At 36.9% G+C, this 22,487-nt stretch overlaps 1 protein-coding gene and 1 non-coding gene across 2 annotated transcripts; one reads left to right on the top strand and one right to left on the bottom strand.

The window, feature by feature from the left end:
- Window positions 1–1,900: 1,900 nt before the first annotated feature.
- Window positions 1,901–21,457, bottom strand: LOC145764594 (uncharacterized). The gene is made up of 12 exons (XM_082576223.1): window positions 21,241–21,457; window positions 12,839–14,177; window positions 11,966–12,061; window positions 11,264–11,412; window positions 10,135–10,324; window positions 8,916–9,080; window positions 8,229–8,378; window positions 7,552–7,724; window positions 6,972–7,293; window positions 6,367–6,513; window positions 5,332–5,475; window positions 1,901–4,450 (listed from the first exon to the last, which is right to left on the bottom strand). The coding sequence occupies exons 1-12, from the start codon at window positions 21,453–21,455 to the stop codon at window positions 3,971–3,973; spliced, it is 3,570 nt and encodes a 1,189-aa protein (XP_082432349.1). The 5' UTR covers window positions 21,456–21,457; the 3' UTR covers window positions 1,901–3,970.
- LOC145765754 (small nucleolar RNA U13) lies at window positions 8,689–8,795 on the top strand. The gene has a single exon (XR_014288630.1). It is a non-coding gene; the product is annotated as a small nucleolar RNA U13 (small nucleolar RNA).
- Window positions 21,458–22,487: the final 1,030 nt, after the last annotated feature.

The raw sequence follows: 22,487 nt of genomic DNA, 5'->3' as shown, positions 1-22,487 counted from the left end.
AATTTATGTTGGGTACGTGACAAAGTGCTCCCCTCGACCCACTTTTGCTTGCAGGTGGTTTCGTCAGCCTCTCATTTACAAACGTTCAGAGGATGAAGTGGACATGCACTTCTTTTTCAGAGCATTGAGTCGCTTCTAGCTACTATCTTCAGTAGCTACATAGTTCAATAGTTGAACAAATCAATCGGTTTTACCATGTCTCTACTTTTATCCACTGTTAGTGTTAAACTTCGGTATATAGTACAGGCCAGTCCAGGGGCGGATACAGTGAGTAGGTTTAGCGGAGGTAGCGATTTCAATAAAACATAATGATATGTTTCTCGACAGCCGATTTGTAGCAAGAATTGACAGCGATAGACACGTGTTTCGCCAATGAGGCTGGGCTCATCAGTATCGCACCGTATGTTCAACTGTTTTATTAGCCACAAATGTATTCGACCGCCGCTTTACCAGTCAGTTTAACTCTTATCCTTGTGAAAAGAAAAGAGCCAACAAAACCAGCAGGCGCCAGGGCAGAGGACATGTTTAGGTCTACATTGGTTCAATCTTGCAAACACACCGTGAATAAAGTTACTTTTCTGTGTTTAGGTAGGGGGAGCGATTGCCTCAATTGGATCTGCCACTGATTCAATCCCTGCCTTGGATCTGCCACTTGATTCAAGCTAATCTCGGTAATCCAACTCTCACCATCATGTTCTCAACGCTGTTTGTCTTGTTTATCTTGTGCACAAACGTGTGTTGCCACAAGCCCTTATTGTACTTGCTACACTTTCGGTTACTTTGTTTGCGAAAACGATTTCTTGGAAAAAACTTGTAAATTTTCTTCGACTCCCATCATCGTAAAAACGACAAGATCAAATAAAAAGGGTTCTCCTTTCCGGGTGTGACGTCAGCGATGACGCACTCAAGGACAACTCTCCATTAAGCTGCATCTAGTGAATGGAATAATTCCAAGACAACAACACTTCAAAACTGTAGAAACTTCACTGTGTCAATGTCGGTAACCAGGCCTGCGTCATTGGTTCAAAGCCTCTACAAGTATGAGAAACAGCCAGGATTAAGCGTACAAAGAAGCTTTCTCAGTAAAAGAACGAATATTACCACAATCAATCAGCAACCCTTATCATGATAAAATAATTGATTCGTGTTGATTTCAGCAAAATAGTTTTCATTCTTTAGAAATAGTGTAGACTTTTTATTTTTTTGAATCATCGCGAGACCGTAGTCCGTAGCAAGGACAAACAGTTGTGGGCATAGAGACCGTTTCTTTGGCAAACAAAATGTTAGAACTTGTCAGTGGTTGCTTATAATTTCTAGTTACATCGCGGTACTGTTTTTGCTGCCTTTCGGTACAAACTTTCAGATACACAACCGTCTATCAAATTAATAATACTATCCCAGACAGCAAAATCCGTCATTTTTACATTGATTCAACGTCTACAGACATTGAATCAATGTAAAAATGGTGGATTTGTGTGGGATCCAACCAAATGTGGTTAGGCGGAACGCAGTCAGGAAATTAATCCTTCTTACACCAGTTCAAACGTCTGCGAACGTTAAATAAATGTAAAAAGACTGATATTATGGATGGGAGTTACGCAGGTTTTGCTGAGATATCATATTTTACTTTAAACTTGATTTTTGCTTACTGAAAAGTTTATTTGGGTTTATGTCGCTTGTGGATCACAATTAGTGTCAACAGGACATGCTCTCTCTCGCGCTGCATAGCGGTAAAAGTTCAACCTGGTTGCGTTGCCACACACCCGCTAGCAAAATTGCTCGTTTGTAAATTGGTTCTTCGTCTGCAGTCGTTGAATCAATGTAAAATGAACCAATTTCACATGCTGGGTTATGTTGTCTCTATCGCGCCTTGGACGCTGACATCACCAAGACCACCGGAGATCTCTTTAATAATTTATTATCAAACAATAATTGAGCTGATGACGCAACAGTGATCACAAAATGAAGACAAGGGGTAAGCATATTACGTAAATACAACGTCTTTTGTTGATAGAAAGAAGAACAGATGTGAGTTGCTAGTTACTTTTCAGCAAGGGATACCAAAACACTGAAAACTCCAAATACTGTAAAACTTAACGTAGAAAAGTGTTTTCAAAACAATACCTTTTCGTGTAACGATGACGTAGTTTTATCCTCAGTAGCCCAGTAAATCTTAATAGCAAAAGATGACTGTTTTACACGTTTCAACGTTGCTAGACGTGTGTCAGACGTTGAAACGGTAGAGAAAAGGCGACTTTTTCTGGTTGAAAATTGTCATGAAAAAAATACAAACGCATTAAAGTCAAATATTGCACTGTCCAATAATTGTGCATGACATTTTCGCAGATTCAAGTAGGTCCACTGAAAACAAAATTATGCCAGCGTCAAACAGAAAAACGTAATATTTGTTGTTATTATTTATTGAGCCATAGACAAACAAAACAAAGTAGCCTAACCTTAGCGGGTTTAACATGTTGTACCGGTATTACACAAAGATATATCATAATTAAAAAAATTATCTAATTATGGTTTATCTAAAAAAATACTAATTATGTTATATCTTTGTGCAATACAACATGTTCAACCCGCTAAGGACACTTTGTTTTGTTTGTCTATGGTTCATCAAAGCAAGTTCTCTACCAAAGCTTTATTCTTATTTAGTTTAAACTTGTGAATTGATTTTGTCAAGGAGCTTGAGTTGCAACAAAACAAGCTGTGATTAAAATGACGCAGTTAGCTTTAAAAGCAGTCAAGTTTTTCTGTTATGACTGGTTTTTACTGGCCATTAACTAGACAGGTGAATGTTCTGATTGCCATGTTTTTCAACAAAAATTGATGTCTTAAGGCAGTCCACAAACGAAATTCCTACATCACAGGAGAACGACACGTTGTATGCTTACAACGGACAATTTAAAAACATTGGAAACAGTCGAGACAACATGAAGCAAAACTAAACGACTTCTGCGTTGTTCAAATTTATCCACTGTAACGTCTTTAAAATTATTTATCCATTATTTATCCACTGTAACGTCTTTAAAATAATAAAACGTTTCTACAACGTTTAAGCAAGAAAAAAAAACTACGAATGGAAATGCATATGAAAAGACTATAGAGGAGTCAGCAGACTACACAATGAGCTTTGTATGTGGAAGATAATAAAGAGCTGTATAAAAAAAGAAGAAGACAAACTTGTACAGATTAACAACTGAAAGTGCAATTACATCATGTGTAAAATTATTAATAATCTTAATAAAACAGAAAACAAAAATCTTCCTGAACATCACCAACAGCATAAACCAAACCAGCAAACCAACCTTTTTTGCATTGGTTTAACGGCAGCTGACAATTGATTTAATGACTAAAGAGTTTCAAAATGAAGTCATTGGTTTTGCGTTTCGTCATTTCACAAGAACAAATAACATTAAAAAACACTAAATTTCTCTGTAAGGTATCAAAGAACACGACTTTGCCCAAATAATACAAAACACTGATGTTGGGACAACATAGATTGTCGTAAAAGCGCCATATTTGATTGCATGTCTTTTGACATAGCATTTATCAGGATGGCAGGAATTATGCGTAGAGTTAAGTCAAGGTAGTCAGTTTATTTTGTTTCAACAGCGCCATATATTAACAAACAAGCAAAGTAAATGTAATTGTCAAAACAATGCATTGTACAACTGTTGGTTAGATTATGACGCAATCAGGATGGAAAGAAGTGGAAAATGCAAGTCACATCACCAAGAAAGTAACATTTATCCAACCTGCCGTTGTGCGCAAACGGTGATCGAAGCCAAACGTCACACCGTCGCTAAGTTTGTGTTTAAAGTAGAGTATTTGTATTTAAAACATCGGCAGAAGCTCCCCACTAGCATAGATTTTTCTCTGGAAACAAAACTTAAAGTAAAGCTATTGCCGGCTGGTTAATTTTAAAACGTCATTCTATAGAAAAACTTTATTAAACCGAATATCACGATATTTCCGCATAAATAGGTTCAGTGAAATTTTCCCCTTCAACGACAACATAATGTGGTTCTTCCTGTGGCGTTTCCGTGCAATTGTCGTTGATTTTGTTTGTTGTCTCATCAGCTTGTTCCTGTTTGTCCTGCGTCGTGACCTGCACATCTTCTTCCTCTTTTTCTTCCGTTTCTTCTTCTATTCCTTTTTCCTCCATCACTTCATTTTCTTGGCTCTCCTCCGACTCTTCGCATGCGGATTCCCCTTTTTCGGGGGCTCTTCCAAGACGATACACGTCTTCTCTGGTCAAATCTTCACCTTTACTTCCTTGGGCTAACGCGTACTTCCACCGGTCTATGCAGTCCTTATCATTTCCAGCAAACAAGAAAACCTTTCGGGCTTGCTTCAACTTAAAGCAAAACTTGTGTTCAGTGAAGAAAATATCAATGACCTCAAATCCAGGCAGAGGCATAGTCATCTGGGCACGAACATCCTGTGAAACAAACAAAACGTTTAAATATTAATCTTCTGGGGCAGTGGCGTGGTTTGAATATATATCTAATGGAGCAGTGGTAGCGGTTGGTACAGGTACCAACCACTTTAAAAAATGTAACTAAAATAATTTTTTTGGTAGCCTATCATGGTGTCGAGACATACAGTTACCATGTTCTCGGCTACGCTACCGTGTGGTTGCATCTAAAAAAAGTAGTTATTCGTTAGAGCGCGCTAAATCCAGCATCTTACTTTTGAAAGCTTCAGCAATGCTTCAGAAGAATATTTTTTTATTTTATTTTTTTATTATCTTTATCCTGCATTGCGGGAAAGCGAACTTGAGCGCTATGCATCGGTGTACGCCTTCCGACGTACACCTGACCCACGCTGCAACCGACTGCAATGTCTGTTTCCGGTTGTCTACTCTACTTATGACTGAAATTTGGGACTACCCATTACTCGAAATCGATCACTGGGTAGAGGCAATTATCGTAAAGTTTCTTGCCCAGAGAAACAACAGCAAGTGCGGGTGGCTGGAGTCGAACATGCAGGCTCTCGACTGCGAGCCCAACGCGCTAACCACTCGGCCACTGCTGCCGACTTAGTAAAGTAAACCTTGCTATATCTAGTAATAATACAATCTAGTAATAAATGTAGTAATACAACGCAAGACATTAAAAGTAGGGAGTTGTTAGAAAGATGAAAAGGGGTTTTAAAGAGGTAAAATGACAGGCTTAATTGCAATGACCCATAGCGAATTAAATGGATAGACTATTCTCTCCATTTGTTTGTACTTGGGCATAATTACACTGGTCGTGGAATAATTTATTTATGCCACAAAACTACGTACTCTGCTGAACGTGATTTTATTTGTTAACTTACCTGGTGAGCTCCATAGAAATAGAGACAAAGTTCGTCCTTTGGAATAACGCACCAAGTCTTTGTCCATGTTCTCTTTTTTTCGTTCTCAGTAAAGTACAGATAGTCAGCTATGACGCTATTCTCAGATACCGCATCAGCTTCAACCTGTTTTCAAAAAGGTAACTTTACTATCAGAAACGTAGTTTCTCATAAATCATCAATTGAAACACCGAATGAAACATTGCTCCTATTTCGCCTCGTTAGCTCAGTGGTTAAGCGCTCGACTCAAGGTCACTCGGCGTTGGTTCGGCTCTCGGAGTGTGCGCTTGAGCAACGCATTTCAAAACTGCTCTCATTCAGCGGTACCTATAGTGGATGGAATAATTCTCCGGCAACAACACTTCATCAATCGGAAACTTCACTCTGCCAATCTCGGTAACAACTGGCCCTGCGTCAAAAGCCTCTACAAGTAGCCTATGCGAAACTATAGTAATAGGAATAACCTATCAAAGACTTTGTCAGTCCGAAGATAAAGATTCAAAGCCAAATCAAACCGTTTACAATAATAGCTGCTTGGTCTATATTAGAAAAGTAGGCGTGATAATAAATGAGAAGTTTTGCGATTTCTCGAGTTTCCGTTGAAATCCACGAATAGGAGATAGGCTATCTGTATGCTCAAATCAAATTGTTTTGAGATTTTGAACCTCGACTAAGACCTGGAAACGTTTTTGATCAAACCGATAAGAATGGATCGGCCTTCTTTGCTTTAAGTTTCCACCATGTCATCAGAGCTGTCGTTGTTAAAACATAGCCAAGAATGGCTATGCCAAGCCAGACATTTCCAATCTTGGACATATTTCAGTTCCAATCGCCAAACTTGTCAAGAAGAGTAGTTGACGTTACAGATTTCACATGGACAATACTTTGTACCTGATGAGGTACAAAGTATTCGTCCATTTGTTGTACATGAACCATCTGATACCGAATATTCTACTGAAATAATTATTTTAAGTTTCCTCTAGCTTTTTAAAACACGTGTCAGACATTAATACTTACTTCTAAAACACCTTTCTTTTCTCCATCTGTGGAGTCGAACTGGTGTCTCCCGGTCAAAACATCGTGACAAGTGGAGCATACTTTTAATGGTTTAGCAAGATCGTACTGTAGAAGAATCTTGTGTTCTGAGCATTCTGAACATACCACCTGTAAATGAAGCGCTTTAGTTGCAGTGGGGAAACGTTGTAGATAACGTTGTCAAAGTTTTTTTTGTGTCAGCTACCTCTTTGAAGATGAACATAATAACGCCATGTATTCATTCACCTGGTCACTGCACTTTACTTCAATTAATTTTTATACCTTCCTTGCAACCAACTTTTGGATAAACACCCCACGGTCACATAATAGACGTATTTCTTACAACCAATGTCAATCCAACATAAGCATTTCAGCCAACGTTTAAACACAGCTTTTATTAAACTTGCAGTAACTAATAACGTTGCGGTTAATCCAACTCGATGTTCAAGCAAACCATGGCACACACTTATACCGTTGATAAATTTCAAAATTATCAACACAATCGTGTGTAATTTTTGACAAAAAATTTAAATTTATGACGCAGATTCAATGCAATATTTCACAATTTTGCATGAAAAAAATCTTACCCTTCCACAAGCTCGGCAGTGGTGTCTCCTCCTCAACAACTTATTGAAAGCTTTGGAGCAGCACATGCACATTGTAACCTCGTGATCTTTGATCCATCTAGGAGCTCTTGTCCCAAGATCTGCATCTGCAATATCGATCAAGGGTTGTTTGCTCTGATGACTTGGCGATGGAGGAGGTATTGGACTTGGAGGTTGCCCGGACACTGGGGAGATGAAATCCTCCTGAACAGATTCTCCTCTCTTGAAAGTTTTCAACCGATCCTTGTGTTCGTCAATTGCAGTTGAAACCGCTTTTATCCAGCTGTCCTTATCTTCTGCAGTGCTGTAAACGAGAAAAAAGATGCTTTCATCTTTGTCGTCTGTAACTGATCAAAGATTTGACTTAGCTTGTGACTCGGTTTGATTCATGATGCAACAAATAATCATGCATTTTCATGAAGCGTTGTTCACGAAGTTCACTTTCAGCTGTATCAAGTTGAATCTAGAAAATTACTGTTTACAAACATTTACAAACACCATGTTAACTTATGCATTTTTTAATCTGTTTTCTGTAACTTGAGTTGGATTACCCCAAACTTACTTGGAAGCGAATTCCATTGATTTTTGCAATCCATTCACACAAAAAACGTGAGAGACAGTGGGATTTTTAATTCCTGATATCTTCATTCCATCTAAATCTATTTTAGCTGTCACTTTGTATGATTTCCCTTGGAGTCTTCTCAAAGGAGTGCAACACAATAGCATGTCGCTGAACTAGAAAGTAAAATGCGCCAGTTGTGTAAGTTTTCCATTAAAAATTAAACCGCTAGATGCCATACCAGAGTTGAAAGAAATACTTCTTCAATTGCCTTGCCTGAACCAGGCATCGACGGCCTTAGATGAATAATTAGACCAAATGCTCCTATTATATGTTGCATGGATGATTGTTTCTGTTTTGTCGTTAAATTGTTCCAGATGTGTTTGTCTTTGTCTGCCAGGTGCCCGCTTTCCAAAAATTTTACCAGTTAAAGAGAGATGCTCCAGTTTTTGCTTTCTTATTACATGGTCGAGAAATTTATATTGTCTGGTTTTCATACTTTTTAAATACTACTGTACTAATAAAATAATGTAAACATCAAAACATTGTTAGAAGGAACAGGAATGAATGAAAATATACGATTAAAAATCGAGAAACAGCTAAAGAAAAATAACTCTTAACTCATAATCGATGCAAGTCTTGACCATAAAAGTTTTGTGCAGTGCAGGCTAATCCCTTACCAAGTATAAATATCTTTCATATTTTTCTCCATTTCTTGCGGAAATTTTAATAATTTTCCCTTCCTTCAAAAGTTCCCTTGTGACGTCGACAATATCAAAGTTTACGTCAACCAGACCATTAAAAACGTTGACAAGTTTGTGAAACTTTTCCTGCAAAGCAACAACATCAAAATTTTAATAATGCAAAGTCATCGTTGTTACCAAGGTTGATACCAAAGTAAAGCGTGTTTGCAGCCTACCTAACTTTCTCTGAGGATGGGTGTTGATACCATGGGCAAAACGTCAGATGTAATATATAAAATTCTTTAACATGGAAGTGTAGAAGTATAAGTATTCCATTACCAAATAAATAACACGAAACATTATTCAAGTTTGTGAGACAAATATTTTGTTCTTTAGTTACCACAAAGGTAAAAATTTTGTTCAAGTATAGGAAGCAAAATTTGTTTAAGAGGAATTGATCCTTTCCAGGAACAAAACGGGCATGATGATGGGAAATTCATGCAGCTTGCGTGAGATGTGTCAACCCAACCTTTGTTACGCATTGGCACAGAGCACCATCTGACCCAACTAGCAACATGTCACGAGCAATATACAAAGGAATGGCAAGCATGACAACATTCCTTTGCCAATAACGGCTTTCGCTGTCTGGGAACCAGCGATTTCTACTACAGAATCTTTACTTACAATTTTTTTCATTGTCTCGTTAGAGTGAGTTGCTGCGACTGTGATTAGTTTCAGGGCAGTTTCGGCTTCATTTCTATCGTCGGCATCTTCTGGAAGTCTCTTCACATAATCTTCGAGAAGAAGGCGATATCTTGGAACTCGTTGGACAGGAGACAACATGTGATGCTGAAAAAACACTCTTAATGAGAAGTTTGAAGCGACACAAACTTATCCATCAGTAGCAGAAACACCTTAATGGCCTAACGTTGTCACATTTCAGCCATCTTTTTCCAAATATTTTTTAAGCCAAAATGAAGGAAAAGTCTTCATGAAAAAAACGAAATAAACTATTTCGATATGTATTTTGATCATATTTCGAAAAGCCCCAATCGATTGGCAGAAAAATCCTTGAAACACTTCGTCATCATCATAAAAATATTTCCAACAACAATTAATTCAAGTTTTAACATTACTTCAATTAACTTCATTAAAGCACGTGAAAAAAACACGTCATCTTGGGTGAGACATTACATCATCTTGTCAGCAAACAATGTCTTTTTGGCATTGATTTAACGTCTGCAGACGTTAAATCAATTTAAAAGAGATTGTTTGCTAGCTAGGCAGCTATCAAACAATGCGACAAGAGTTGAAGCAATTTTTTAATTCTGATTCGAATGCAAATCAGTCATAATCAAAACACAACCCCGAATAGTTTGAATCAGCCGTACAGGAAACAATACCAGCTAGTTTTCAATGCAGTCATGCAGATAGCTGTCACTTCAAGCAGACGTGTGTGCTTGCATTGAATGCAAACTGGACACTCTCAAACAGATATAACCACTTGTTGGTTCTTATCTTTATTGCAGTTTTAGTCCGAAATACAGTAGAATAACTTCAACCCAAACTTTCCATTACCAGCTTCTTAAAATCATATCAAAATCAGACTTTTTGATTTTGGAAATAGCATACCGATAAAATCTTTTAACACAAACTATCAATCGGGTGATCTTTCTGCGTTGTTATCGGAAGGTAATTGCACATGCATCGCAAACAAAAATAGAATGTTTATCAAACCACAACATCTCCATTACAAAGAACCGAACATTAAGATATGATCTTTTGCTGCAAAAAATGCCTAGAACTTTAAAAATATGTCCAACAGCATTTCCAACGTTTACAGACGTTGAGTCAATGTAAAAAAGATCAAGTTGCTGGCTGGGTAGCTTTTCCACTTTCTTACCTGGAGTGTAAGAAAATTGCATTCCGGCGTGCGTTGAATGTTTTTCATGATTGTAGCGAATGCATTCGACTTTTCAGACCACAATTTGATCGTGTTCATGGCTTCGTCGAAATTTTGTACGTAAAGACTGTACATTTTCAAAAATGGGGCAGCTTTTGTCATAATATCTCCTATTCTAGGGTTGGTTTCCCTGCAATAAGAAATTTTTATTTACAGCTTGTATTCCTTCGGTAGTTTCGACGTTCAAGTCCAAAAAATCAAAGGTAAATGACAGCAATGCGCCATCCAGACTTGTAAAGTATAATCTTTTGCATCAAGATATGACTAATTGAAAGTGTTGACGTCAGACAAAAATTCTTAAACAGCTTTAAGTATGGGTTGTTAACGTTAATGCTCGTGAACACATTGCTTGTCAGGTGAAACCTATAGTTATGCTACGATGATGGCGTTACAGACGGAGCTCATACGCCACTGAGGTCAAACTCGTGTCAGGTGCTGTTGAAGTTAACCATTAACTAGACATTGAGAAAACACAGTAATAAAATATCATCCATGTTAAACATAATCAATAACTTTGGCCATAAGCGGAGCTGCATGTCAACGGTCATAAACAGCCTTTGATGAAAACTAAACATGACAGAAAGATAGTCGCCACCACAAAGTTCAAGTTTTGACTTACAAGAAAACCAAATTTAAAATGCAACTGTGCTTGAAATAGATTGGAGTCCTGTAAAAATCTGGATAATAGAGAAATATTAATAATTATTAAAGTTGTGTATCGTTGCACTTGTTTCTCTACGTCAAGACGGACTGAATAATTGTTTTGTGTTTTAAATGTTAACGGCCGCTATACTGCAGCTACATGTACACGCCTTTTGCTTAGTGATGAAATTCTCACTCAAAAGTTAGATTTGTCTTAGACGTCGATAGTGCCTAACTGCACGCAAGTCTTAACTTTGACAGGGTGGCTTCAGTTCGCCATCAGCGTTTTCATTTTTTCTTTTGCTACGAGTTTGGCAGCAACCTACATGGCAGCTAGGATTGCTGCTGGAAAGATAACTATAGCAGTATCGTTTTCAAAAGAGCGTAAAACGCAAATCATGTGTGATCACTATCTTATTTCACTCACCAGTTTTGCAATTGCTCTGTTAACTGCGGAAGCAGAAAACTGCTGTGAAATTGATAAATGGCTGGAACGTGGCAGAAGATACTATTCACAACTTGTTCTGGCATGATGTGTTTAGAAATTGCTGCTTCGAGAACTTGCTTATGAAATACCTGCAGACACAAAATCATTGTTAGGAAGAAACAAAATCTTTGTAGTCAATACGCACCATCCAAATCAGGTATACTGTATAACTGACAGTACGCCTTCTGGTCAATTAAAATCTAAAAACTGGGCCTCTTGTTACATATGTTTTTCTTCAGAAGTTTGGCCAGTGGTCTCAATCAAACTTCAATGTTTGCCATGACGCGAATGATTATTCTACAAACAAGAAACAATTGGAGTAATAAAAGCCAACAGCAAGTCTTGTGTTCTTAGAGAAGGGACAGATGACCACTCTTTATATCCGCAAAAGCTATGTTGTACTTGAATAATTTTGTGCCTGATGACTGCTTTGAAAATAAAGCTTGAACATTTCTTGTTCCACAATTATTGATATTGTATCAGTAATGAAGTGTGGAGCACTCTGAACCATGCTTGTAACTGCTACAATCTATCTACAGTATTTTATTTTTAAAGTTAAATTATCGTATGGGTAAGACTTTTAAGTTAAATTATCGTATGGGTGGACCATGGTAGGACAACGCTCATTTTAGAGACACATACTTGATCTATAAGATGGAGAACGGCAACGTAAGATTTCTCTGTCGAAAGCAACTCTTTGGCAATGTTGTGTAGTTTTACTTCATTTGGCTCTTTCAGCTAAGAAAAAACACGAGATTTTATCGATACTTTATACACAGATAACTCATACTTACAGATTTATCCTAAATGCTTTGTTGGGATTTTAATCAATAAGACCTACTTCGAGTACATTGATAAGACCACATGAGATGATTCAGAAAACAATGTTAAAGGCATCACGATTACATCACTATGCATTGATTCAATCCTAACAAATCGGCTAATAGCTTAACAACAATCCTACGCAATCCCTTTGAATGACAACTCAACACTCACTAATGTAAATTAGCGTTGAATTTTGAGTTTGTTATGGTAATGCTGGTTAATAAACAGAACAGTTATAGTTTATCAAGTCTAGACAAAAACGTGTAGAGAAAGATATGCATCAAAAGCGTAGGAAGATTAGGAAGACAATTTTTGTCTTTCGATTAGATAAGTAATTAAAATGTTGACATGAACCACAGCCACGCGTTCACATAGGACATCTAAAAGAGCCTTGGTGAACGCCAAACAAATTCACCGCTCAGTCACTTTGCAACCTTATGCCGTATGTTCAGTTTCGAGTAAGTAAACTTTGTTTGAATAAAATTTTGTCATTAACCATGGACAAAAAATAATCCAATTTAAAAACTTCCATATCCGCTACTAGCAAGCTAAAAACGTTAGAACAACGCACGTGGTTAAAATCATGTACATACGTTGTTTGTGTAATAAGGAACTTTAGCTCAAACGATTATAAAACTCACTGATGAACAAGTAAAAACTACTCAAAAAATAGCTTGAAAAACTACTCACCGAAATACTTGGGCTTGGAGTGCGCGGTATATCAACGTGTTGCTTGTTCGGAGTTTCAAGCAAACCATCATCTTCGTCACTGTTATCAAAATCACTCCAACTGTTTGTTCTACGATTTTCTGAAGGAACTTCAAGAGAGTTTCTGAACCCGGAATCAACCGATTCTGTAGAACAGTCTTGTGAAACAGGAGTCGCAACGGAGTCAGTAGCCTCTTCACCTCCGCTGACTTCTTTTGCAATTTTATCGTATTCTTCTAAAAGATTTAAGTCCGTCAGCCTTGTGGAGCGCTCCACTTGGTTGCTAATAGAATCTTCAGATGACAAAGAAGTCGTTTCACCTTGATCAATGTCGCTGAGACTTTTTTCGTCTACGGAAGATGATGATATTGTGTTGTTGATAGTGGGTGGAGGAGGAGGAGGTGGTGCCGACGGTTTCAACGGCTTTGTCGGTCTAGCCAGGACATCGGATGCGGAGGAAGATTCGCCTTCACTATAACCGCTGGATCGTTTGTCTGGAGTAAGAGGGCTAGCTGCATCAGTACTTTCATCATTTGAAATCGTGATAAGTTTTCCCATGCTACCGCTTTTTTGAAGACCATCGGAGCTGTCAGTTGTTTGTGGCTTGTAACCTTCCGTATGCGATCTCTCTCGTGGAAGGAATGGCAGGTTTGTCGGCCGTACCACGCTTTGTGATCTGGGTTTAGAACTAACAACAATGTCTTTGCTTAATTCGTCAGAAAGTTTACGTGCTTTTAAGCTACCACCAGAAGACAAACTAGTTAGGGAACCAAAAGAAGAGTAGTTTTGTTCCATGAGTCTTTGAAGAGCACTGGCCCGACGACGACCTTTAAACTCTGCTTCTTCGGAGAGAATTGTGTTGCCTGTTGGCGGAGCTTTTGTCGCTGGCCCAAAAATTGTGTCTTCAGTCTTTCTAACAGCAAATGGAGATTGAACAGGTGATGTAGTTTTAATGTTATCTTTAGATCGTCTTCGAACAACATTAGGAAAGTTTTCTTTTCTTTTTCGTGATTCGTCATCATCGTCATCGGTTCCTGTTGCCGCTGAGTCTGTCGGTTTATCTCTTTTCCTCCTCTCTTTGGCAAGTTTGGCCTGCTTTTGGAGATCGCTCACGATACTGTTTTCTTCTTCAGCATCTTTCCGACGGGTAGAAGCCTTAAAAGAATTTTTCATTTCACTGTTGTTATAGCGACGGGTGTAGATCATCTCGTTGTAAGTTTCTTGCTTTGCTTGAGACTTGTCGTCCGGTTTGTCTCCATATTCATCCGACAACGACCGTACGAGGTGGCGCTGAAATGCGGGTGACTGGGAGCCAGGTGTCCTGCAATAACAAAGTAGTAATGTTGGATCTTGTTATGCTCAAATATATCAATTACCTGGGATGTAACTTATAGTAGATGCAGGAGCGAGCCAACTCTTTGGCTAGCTTAGGTTACAAGTAAATAATGGGGCTGATTTTTTATAATGAGCATCACAAATTAGAGAATAGTATGAAACATGTGATGGGCCAATTAGAGATGTCTTGTCCATGTGGCACAAACCTGAGTTACTGCTTAATAACGCAATCAAATATAACCAAACATCTTCTTGAAAAGCAAATAAAATTCTGGAGTTTAAGTGATCACACTCTAACGTAGTTTACTAAAAATAGTAGTTTATCTAAAATCAACTTGATCAGAAAAAATAATTTATAAGAAACAAAAAGTGTAAAGTTGCAAAATACAACGTTTTTAGGTACAAGTTGAGTTTACTGTTTTGGTTGCTGCTAGAAAAGCAAAAGCAATAAGTTGTAACAAAAAAAGAAAATTATGGTACCATTAGTTCAAATGAATATCCTCAGCGGTACCATGTTGTCTTCTCGCGAAAAAATTAAAAACGGTTAAAAACACTTCCGAAAAAATGCCATTTTCAATCAGACAACTCACAATTATGTTACGTGATGGACACAAAAGTGGTAGTTTAGATGTAAAGAGTGCTTTGCTGATTAAAGCGAATTGCCTTTAATTGATAGCGTCAGTACATCCACAGAAGAAAAACAAGTGTCTTTAAGTGTGACTGTATTGAGTAAAAACAGGTTGCCAAACTTTTGCCATGAGATCTGTTTATGATCAAATGTTATGAAACGTATTAGAAAAAGTTGAAAATCAAGATACTTTTCTATTATTATGGAAAAAACGAATACGTTATTGGTAATTAAATGATATGAGATGTTCTACTGGTGCAAATTAAGCTAAACTATCACAAGATGTATACAGTGACAATCTGCTTTTATTCCGACGTTTCGTCAATCAGACACGACTGACTTCTTAATTTGCACCAGTAGAACATCTCATATCATTTAATTTAATGCCTGGTGAACAGCCTCATTCAATTTTCAGCGTTATTGGTAATATTGGTTTAAATCTGAATGTTATACCAACACCTTCACACGACAAACCAGACTTTTACTACAGGAGCTAAGCCTTAAAAACATGAAACTAAAGAAAAAAAAATGTGAGAAAAAAACAGAATATTCTTTTTCAATAAAACCGTTAGAATAGTTAAAAAAAAAACATTAGATCAAGTTTTTCAAGAAAACTTTTACATCATCAAGTCAATGAGCAAAAATCTCAAACACCAACATAAGCAAGAAGAGCCTATCACATGATAGAATTTTTAACCCCTTTTTCAAAACAAAGAACTCTATTTTTTAAACTCATCCAACTGATAAAGAGGGGGACTGACATGGGAAAATCGAACCACACGCAAATCAAATTGGAAAAAAGGGTCTACTTATATTTTGAATCATAATTATGACACATGCATACAACATTTGGCCTATATTCTTGTTTTAGCTATGTTTGTCCAGTGTGACTAATGCTTCCATTTACGCAACTGCCATTAGCGTGATCCTAGTAAGCCTATCAGCACCTGGTCCTTTAAACGTAAAGAGAATTCACAGCTTTTCTTACAGAGCTCATGGCAGAGCCTAGTAAGTTTTGTTATGGGTTCGGCTAATAAAACTTGCTTATGCATTGGTTTAATAACAGCAGACATTTAATCAAGGGAAAAAAGCAAGGTTTTGCATGCTAGTAGAGAATACTTCCAGACAAGCATTAGTAAGTTCGTTATCACTTTAAAAGACAAGGAGCTCACGTGTGAAAAGGCCACACGAAACTACTATCACTTTGAAGACAATCTCCAGAGATTTAGCACTTCCAATTTTATGTAACAGACTACTTACTGAACCACAAGAAAGGTGGACCCTGTCACTTAACTAGATAAAACTCTTAACAGCCATGATGTCATAATTTAATTTATATTCTCAATATAAAATTTAAATCATACAAAATTGTGACTTGATTGATTTAAAGCGGCAGATATATGAAGAAACCACAACACACAATCAGCCGTGTTGACAAGATACGCAATTACACTTCAAACTTTATTATAGCACTTCTAAATTTAAGACCTAACTGCCATCAGATGTCTGAAGGTGTCTTTTAATCACTTTGTTTCCTAAGATGTGTTTTAATTATTTTTAACTAAAAACAGTTCAACTCGATTTAAGACCAATTTTACAATAAATGGCTGGTTTACCATTTTTAATACCAATACAATGGCCTACATTTAAAAATAAAGTTTCTCTTTTTTTCAGACAGACATTCTACCTGCACATTTTGAAACACGTGTTAGAGCAGCGTGTGTCGGATTTCTTGAAAGAAAATGGAAGATTTCCAAAGCAAGTGATCTTCGTAAGTTTTAAGGAGTGATTTTGTTTTCTTGCTTTCCATTTTTTCCTTTTTTTGTTCCGCTCACCATCTTCCGCATCAAGAAACGAAATAGTTTCCTGGACCTCACAACCCATTCTGATTTAAAATCAGATTATGGTACCACTCTTCTTGAAGCAACAACTGTTTTCATAAAATTTCAAACCTTATATTCAAACAATGATCCAAGTCCTGTTACAATCAGACTGGTAATGTAAAAAATGCAAATATCTTTCATTTTCGTACCCGAAGTGTTTTGTCTGGTATCGCCTATTCAGTCAATGCATATTTACACAGTGATGACACACCTAAGTAGTAAATATTGTAATAAAACTTTCTAGCTGCCTGTTTATGGCTCCTCAGTGCATATTATTTATTGGTTACTCTTTCTTGGCAAAGATTCTTGCTAATTGTTATAGGCACATAGGATTACTGCTTTTGCCGATACTTTTAAAGACACATGTTTGATATTATAAAAGAAACTTTACTAGAAAACAATTAAATGCACATTTTAACTGACGAGTTGAGAGCTTGATTTTGAAAAGAATTAATTTTTACGAGGATAATCTAGTATTTCTTTACAATTGGCTCATAGATATTGAACACATATTTACTGCTTTAGTCTAGGTATTGTTGTACATGCAAACCTCACAATCTGATGAGGTTTTTTTTTTGTTACTTTGAGACCGACTCATTTTTGAAACCACTAAGCTGCAAGCGTTCGTTGATTGTAACGCGAAACTTACATTCTCACTCCACAAATCGACACCAAAACTTTTTCTTCGTCATTCAATTCTCGACGCTTATCAATACAGTAACCCCGACAACAAGGAGACCCAATTCACTTGCTATAGGTCTGTAAATGTGGAAGCCAAGACGTAATCACAAGACTGCCTGGATTGCACAAGAAACTTTATGCCACAGAATCTTGATAAGCTATTTTTCTTGTGCCATGATTTTATCAGCTGTTTCGGTTAAACCAAACGCAAAAAGCATATTTCTTTCAGATAAAAATCTGATCGCAAGTTTGACTATGTTCGATGTTTTGATGCTGAGGCAGAACAACAACAGCTATCAAATCCATCTGTCTACAAGCACTGCGGTTGCAGTGGTTAGGTGAAATGGTTTGCTGGAAGGGAAATCCAGTAAAAAATAAACAACTCATTGCGGTGAACCATACTTGGTCGACCCATGGGTCGATCAAGTACAAAACTCTGGCTCTTTTCCACATGCTAACTCTGGGGAGCGCCTCATCAAAGAAATTGTTTTGGTGCTACTTGCTCTACAATCAGTTTGTCAGTTGACGTTTCACAATTTATTTTGTATCCTACTAGTCCTTGCCCTGCAGTGCCTTGCAATGTCTACAAGTCACAGTGGATCAAACCACTGTCTTATTGAGAAACGCGATTTTAAGCTGTTTACCGATATAAACAATACACTTTCACAATGTAAAATCCTAGGTTTAGAAGATTGATGGTATAACGATAACGTAAAGAGAGACATCGTCGTAATTTGATAGTTTTGGTGGTGAAATCGTAATTATGCGCAAAATACAAATACTTCGTTTGTTTTCCGAATTACGGGAATTTGAAAATCTCGAAAGAAAATTCTGAAAAACCTGACCTTGGGATTGTTTGGTATGTTTTGAGATAAGTACTGACAAGACCTCCAACTACAGCCTTCTATTAACCGAACTGTTCAAAACAACTTAGCTCGAACTGCAGTTCGTTTACGGCCTCAGGCGAATGTTAAATCAAAGTGTTCTTGGGTGTCATTTGAACAAACCAACAAATGTAACATAACAATTCAATTCCAACGGTAACTTACGATGCTCAGTGTTTTAAAACAACGCGAGCAGTGTAGTAACACTCTAAATTGCCAAAGCAATCATTTTACGCAAAACCACCGCACAGTTAGCATCTCCATTTGACTACAAGATACTTCCCCATAACAAGAGAAGTCAGATTATACAAAAAATTAAAAATTTCTCCAGAAGAAAAGCAACAAAGATTCACCACTCTACCGTTCAAACAAAATTTTAATTCTATTTACCCCTTTTCCAAACTAAATCGAGTTGCTAAAAAAATATAAATCTGCTTGATTTATTATTTTTGAAACGTGGAGCCTCAAGTCTGCATTAGGTGTCACCAAATAATAACGTGTGGCAACCACAATAAAGTTACCACATCTCTCTTAGTGTCACCTGTCATTCATATCAAAGTGACAGGGAAACTAATCTGTCTGTCGTAAACTGATTAGTTTAAAATCAGGTAATAAGTACATGCTATTTTTGATACCAATATGGAAAAGACTTCTCCGGATTTAAACTTCAAAATATTGCACTGCCTCGCTATGACTAGGTGGCCTGAACTGAGTTAGAAACGAAAGCTTAACAGACTCATACTTTCGAACAATGTGTCTCACGTCTAAAAGTGAATTGCTTTTGTCTGCCTTTCACTGTCGCGGTCGCTAATCCGCCGTTAGCACTCTTAGAAAATGAACTACCATCAAAACAGACGCGTGACAGCAATTTCATGACATCATCACTTTGTAATCTATTCGAGAATAGAAAGTTAAACGCTCTCACATTCGTTAAAGATAAGAAAATTTGGAGCTTGGAAAATTCAAATGTTTTACGTTTTTTTATGAATGTGCAAGTTGAAAAAAATTACGTTTACTACGCTGATTTAAACTACTTTCTTATTGCATTGTGCTTAACTCATCAAACCTTATAACCTGGACGAAAACGTGTGCAATTTCATCACATCCTGAGCAGTAGTACCCTCCACGAGTCTTTTACTGATCCCTGCGTTTTCAACAAAGTTAAGGTGCTCTTATGTTGTCTATCCACAGCAAATTTTGTAATTTGCACTCGGTTTCTTGCATGAGAGTTCAAATACACTTTGCAACTCTTGCGTTGACAAAAAACAAGTTGTTTTGCAGGGTTCATTGAATGATCTGTAATCTTTCGTCTTTCAGGCTTGAAACAGACCTTGGACCAGAAGATGATAAAGATAGGAATATTTTAGCCCATGACTAATTAAAGCTTTTTATCTGTTCATAAATAAACTGTTCTTTATGAAGTTTGCGCAAAATCGAAAACATATTAAGCTTTCGAAGATGCGTATCGCCTTTTAAATTTTAGGTTGTGTGCACACTTATTGAAATGGTATGTGACGATTATCAGGTAAGTAAAAGATAAAAATAGACAAAAGAAGACAATGGCGATAGGCTGACTTGGGGTGATGATGACTAAAAATTTCGTTTTAACAAATTAACGTCTATTGTTTTTGCTTACAAAAAATAACAAAAAAAACATGAAAAATGGACTAGCGGTAAACGAGCTTTTAAATAATCGCTTTACAATCACCAGCGTGTGGCAGTAACAGCAATTAAAACAAGAAAAACTTTTTTGTCATCTGTATTCGTCCTAGCCCTGTCATAACAGCTTTTAACATTATCAAAAATCTTTCTCAAAAACAGCTGATATTATAGTATAAACAAACAAGAGAGATGAAGCCAGCAACAAAGCAACAAGACTGCACCGTAAAAACACTACATCTTGAGCGGATCATCATTTTCTATGATCCTCTTAAAGTAGCCTCCTCCACTGACGAATGGACATCAACAAAGCTGAACGCACATTCAACGCTTACTTTTAGAAATAAACTATCTAACGTACCAAAAATGTAAGTGAGACATGTTTTATACAATACGAAGAACACATGTAAGCTCTAAGTAGTTTTTTTTATCAATTTTGATTTTATGTCAAATTAATGTTTAACGGTGTCAAAGTAACGAAATGTAATTTTTTCAAGAGCACGAATGACGCAAAGCACTTGATTGAAGTGGGAGCCAAGTGGTTAAAGCTCGACTGAACGACTGTCTACCTTATGTAATATTCAGTATGACGTTTCAGTTTATTACGCATGTACTTATATCATAAGGGTAATTTCCGTTTCGGAGTAGAATAATGAAAATATGATAAATTGAAAAAGAACATAAATAAACACGCGGCATTTTCACATCATTCATTGTATGAACTATGGAGACGATCCTTAGAAGATTGCATAGAGCAGAGTGAAAAAAAAAAGAAAAAGTGTGTTTAGACTCAAAGTAAAAGCTATGATGCTAAATAAAAACAAAAACCGGTTTCAGGTATAGCGATGCAAAATAATTTGGACTCGCTCAAGAAAATTAAGATAGCGCCTTTCGATATAGGACTATTATGTGATGAGACAGTTTTTGTAAATTGGAAATTACAATCAACTTTACGGTTGACAAGACGGTAAAGGAGAGAGGGAAAGATTTACAGTGAGTTGTCATGTCTTCCAAACACAAGGGAAAAGTTGCAATCGCTGAAATTATTAGCTAACAAAGTATTTAATTATTTCTATAAGCTTTTTTTTCTTTTTTTTTTATCAAGCTATAGGAAAAACTTACAGTATATCTCACAGGTTTGCATTTCTAGCAGCAGAGACACAATGCAGCGACCGCAATGATTGTCATAGTATGTTTTAGGCGACAAATTAATAATCATAAAAGCCGTGATATGCAGAACATACCAAGCATAAATAGATACAGCTACAAAAATACAATTACAGTTAATATGGTAAAAATAAGAAAGTAACTCACGATGAGAAATCCTCTTTTTCTTCTTTCCCAATTGAAAGTCTCTTTGTACCTCCGAAGAGCATCGCTTTCTGGCTTACGCTCAATTTCTCATTGGCTGGTGAAGTCATAGTATGGGCGAAAGGCATTCCAGTTAAGTTTGCATCACTGCCGCTTTCAGATGTTTGGTTAAATTCTGTGACGTCTAATTGCCCTAAAGTGCAAGCTCTCGCGCGCATGCCACGACGCACTTTTGGTTTTGGAGGAACTACAGGCTCTTTGGAAGGAAGTGACTTTGTTGTGTTTGGTGAAGGTGGAAAAACGTTGATAGATGGTGATCTTGTTTTCTTCAGCTGGTTACCATTGTTTGGTATTTCTGACGTCTTTTTATCGAAACTCTGGTTGCTTTCAACAGAATTTAGAGAAGAAAAGCTCCCAGTGCGTGAATCGTCGTTTAAAGGTTGCTTTTCTGCAAAATCAAAAAAAAATCGAGGGTTTACAGAAAGTTTAAGCTTTTTCCAAAGTGAAGTATACACATTGTGCAGTAATGTAGGGTAGGCAAGACATTTTCTTCAGAAAAAGAGTCACAGCTTGATTGTAAAATACCGAAATCTCACATCCGCTTTCTAATGTCTAAATATAAAGATATATTTTTACTTGCTTGGACACTTTAACGTTAAAAACGGTTGATATTACATTCAAACAACCAAGAACGGCAGTGCATGCATTTATGCATGCAATCGTTTCCAATTTGAGGAAAATCTAAAAAATACTTTTAAGTGGAAACAATTTCAAAATACATTTGATAAACAAAATATGTACCTAATTCTGATGTACTTATTTCTGCGTAGTCATGCTTGTCGATTCAACAAAATTTGTTACAAAACTAACTACTTTGTTGTCAATTTTACGCCAATCGTTGTTGGTCGACATACTTTTGCAATTTTCAACCTGTAATCATTTGAGTGAATAAATTTCAAATTTTCCTCTGCAATGCAGACATTCTTGACGACAATACACCAGAATAGGACAAGACATAACTGACGTCATACCCAATGCAAGGACGCACAGGTTACTAGACATCAAGACTAGAATCAAAATGCCAATGAGGACAATAGGCAAGAATGTATGGCCTATTGGATGTTGACTGTAGTTGACTGACGCTGATGATGATGAATAGCTTTGTTTACGTTTGAATATTCACTATATTCATTCCATATCTCACTTTATTTTTCACTTGCGATTGAGCTTTTTCAGCTTGTGAAAATTTT

The sequence above is a fragment of the Aplidium turbinatum genome, chromosome 2 (assembly GCF_918807975.1).
Source record: "Aplidium turbinatum chromosome 2, kaAplTurb1.1, whole genome shotgun sequence".
NCBI classification, from domain to species: domain Eukaryota; kingdom Metazoa; phylum Chordata; class Ascidiacea; order Aplousobranchia; family Polyclinidae; genus Aplidium; species Aplidium turbinatum.
Note: the sequence above shows the minus strand (reverse complement) of the source record. Positions and strands in the feature narration are given on the sequence as shown.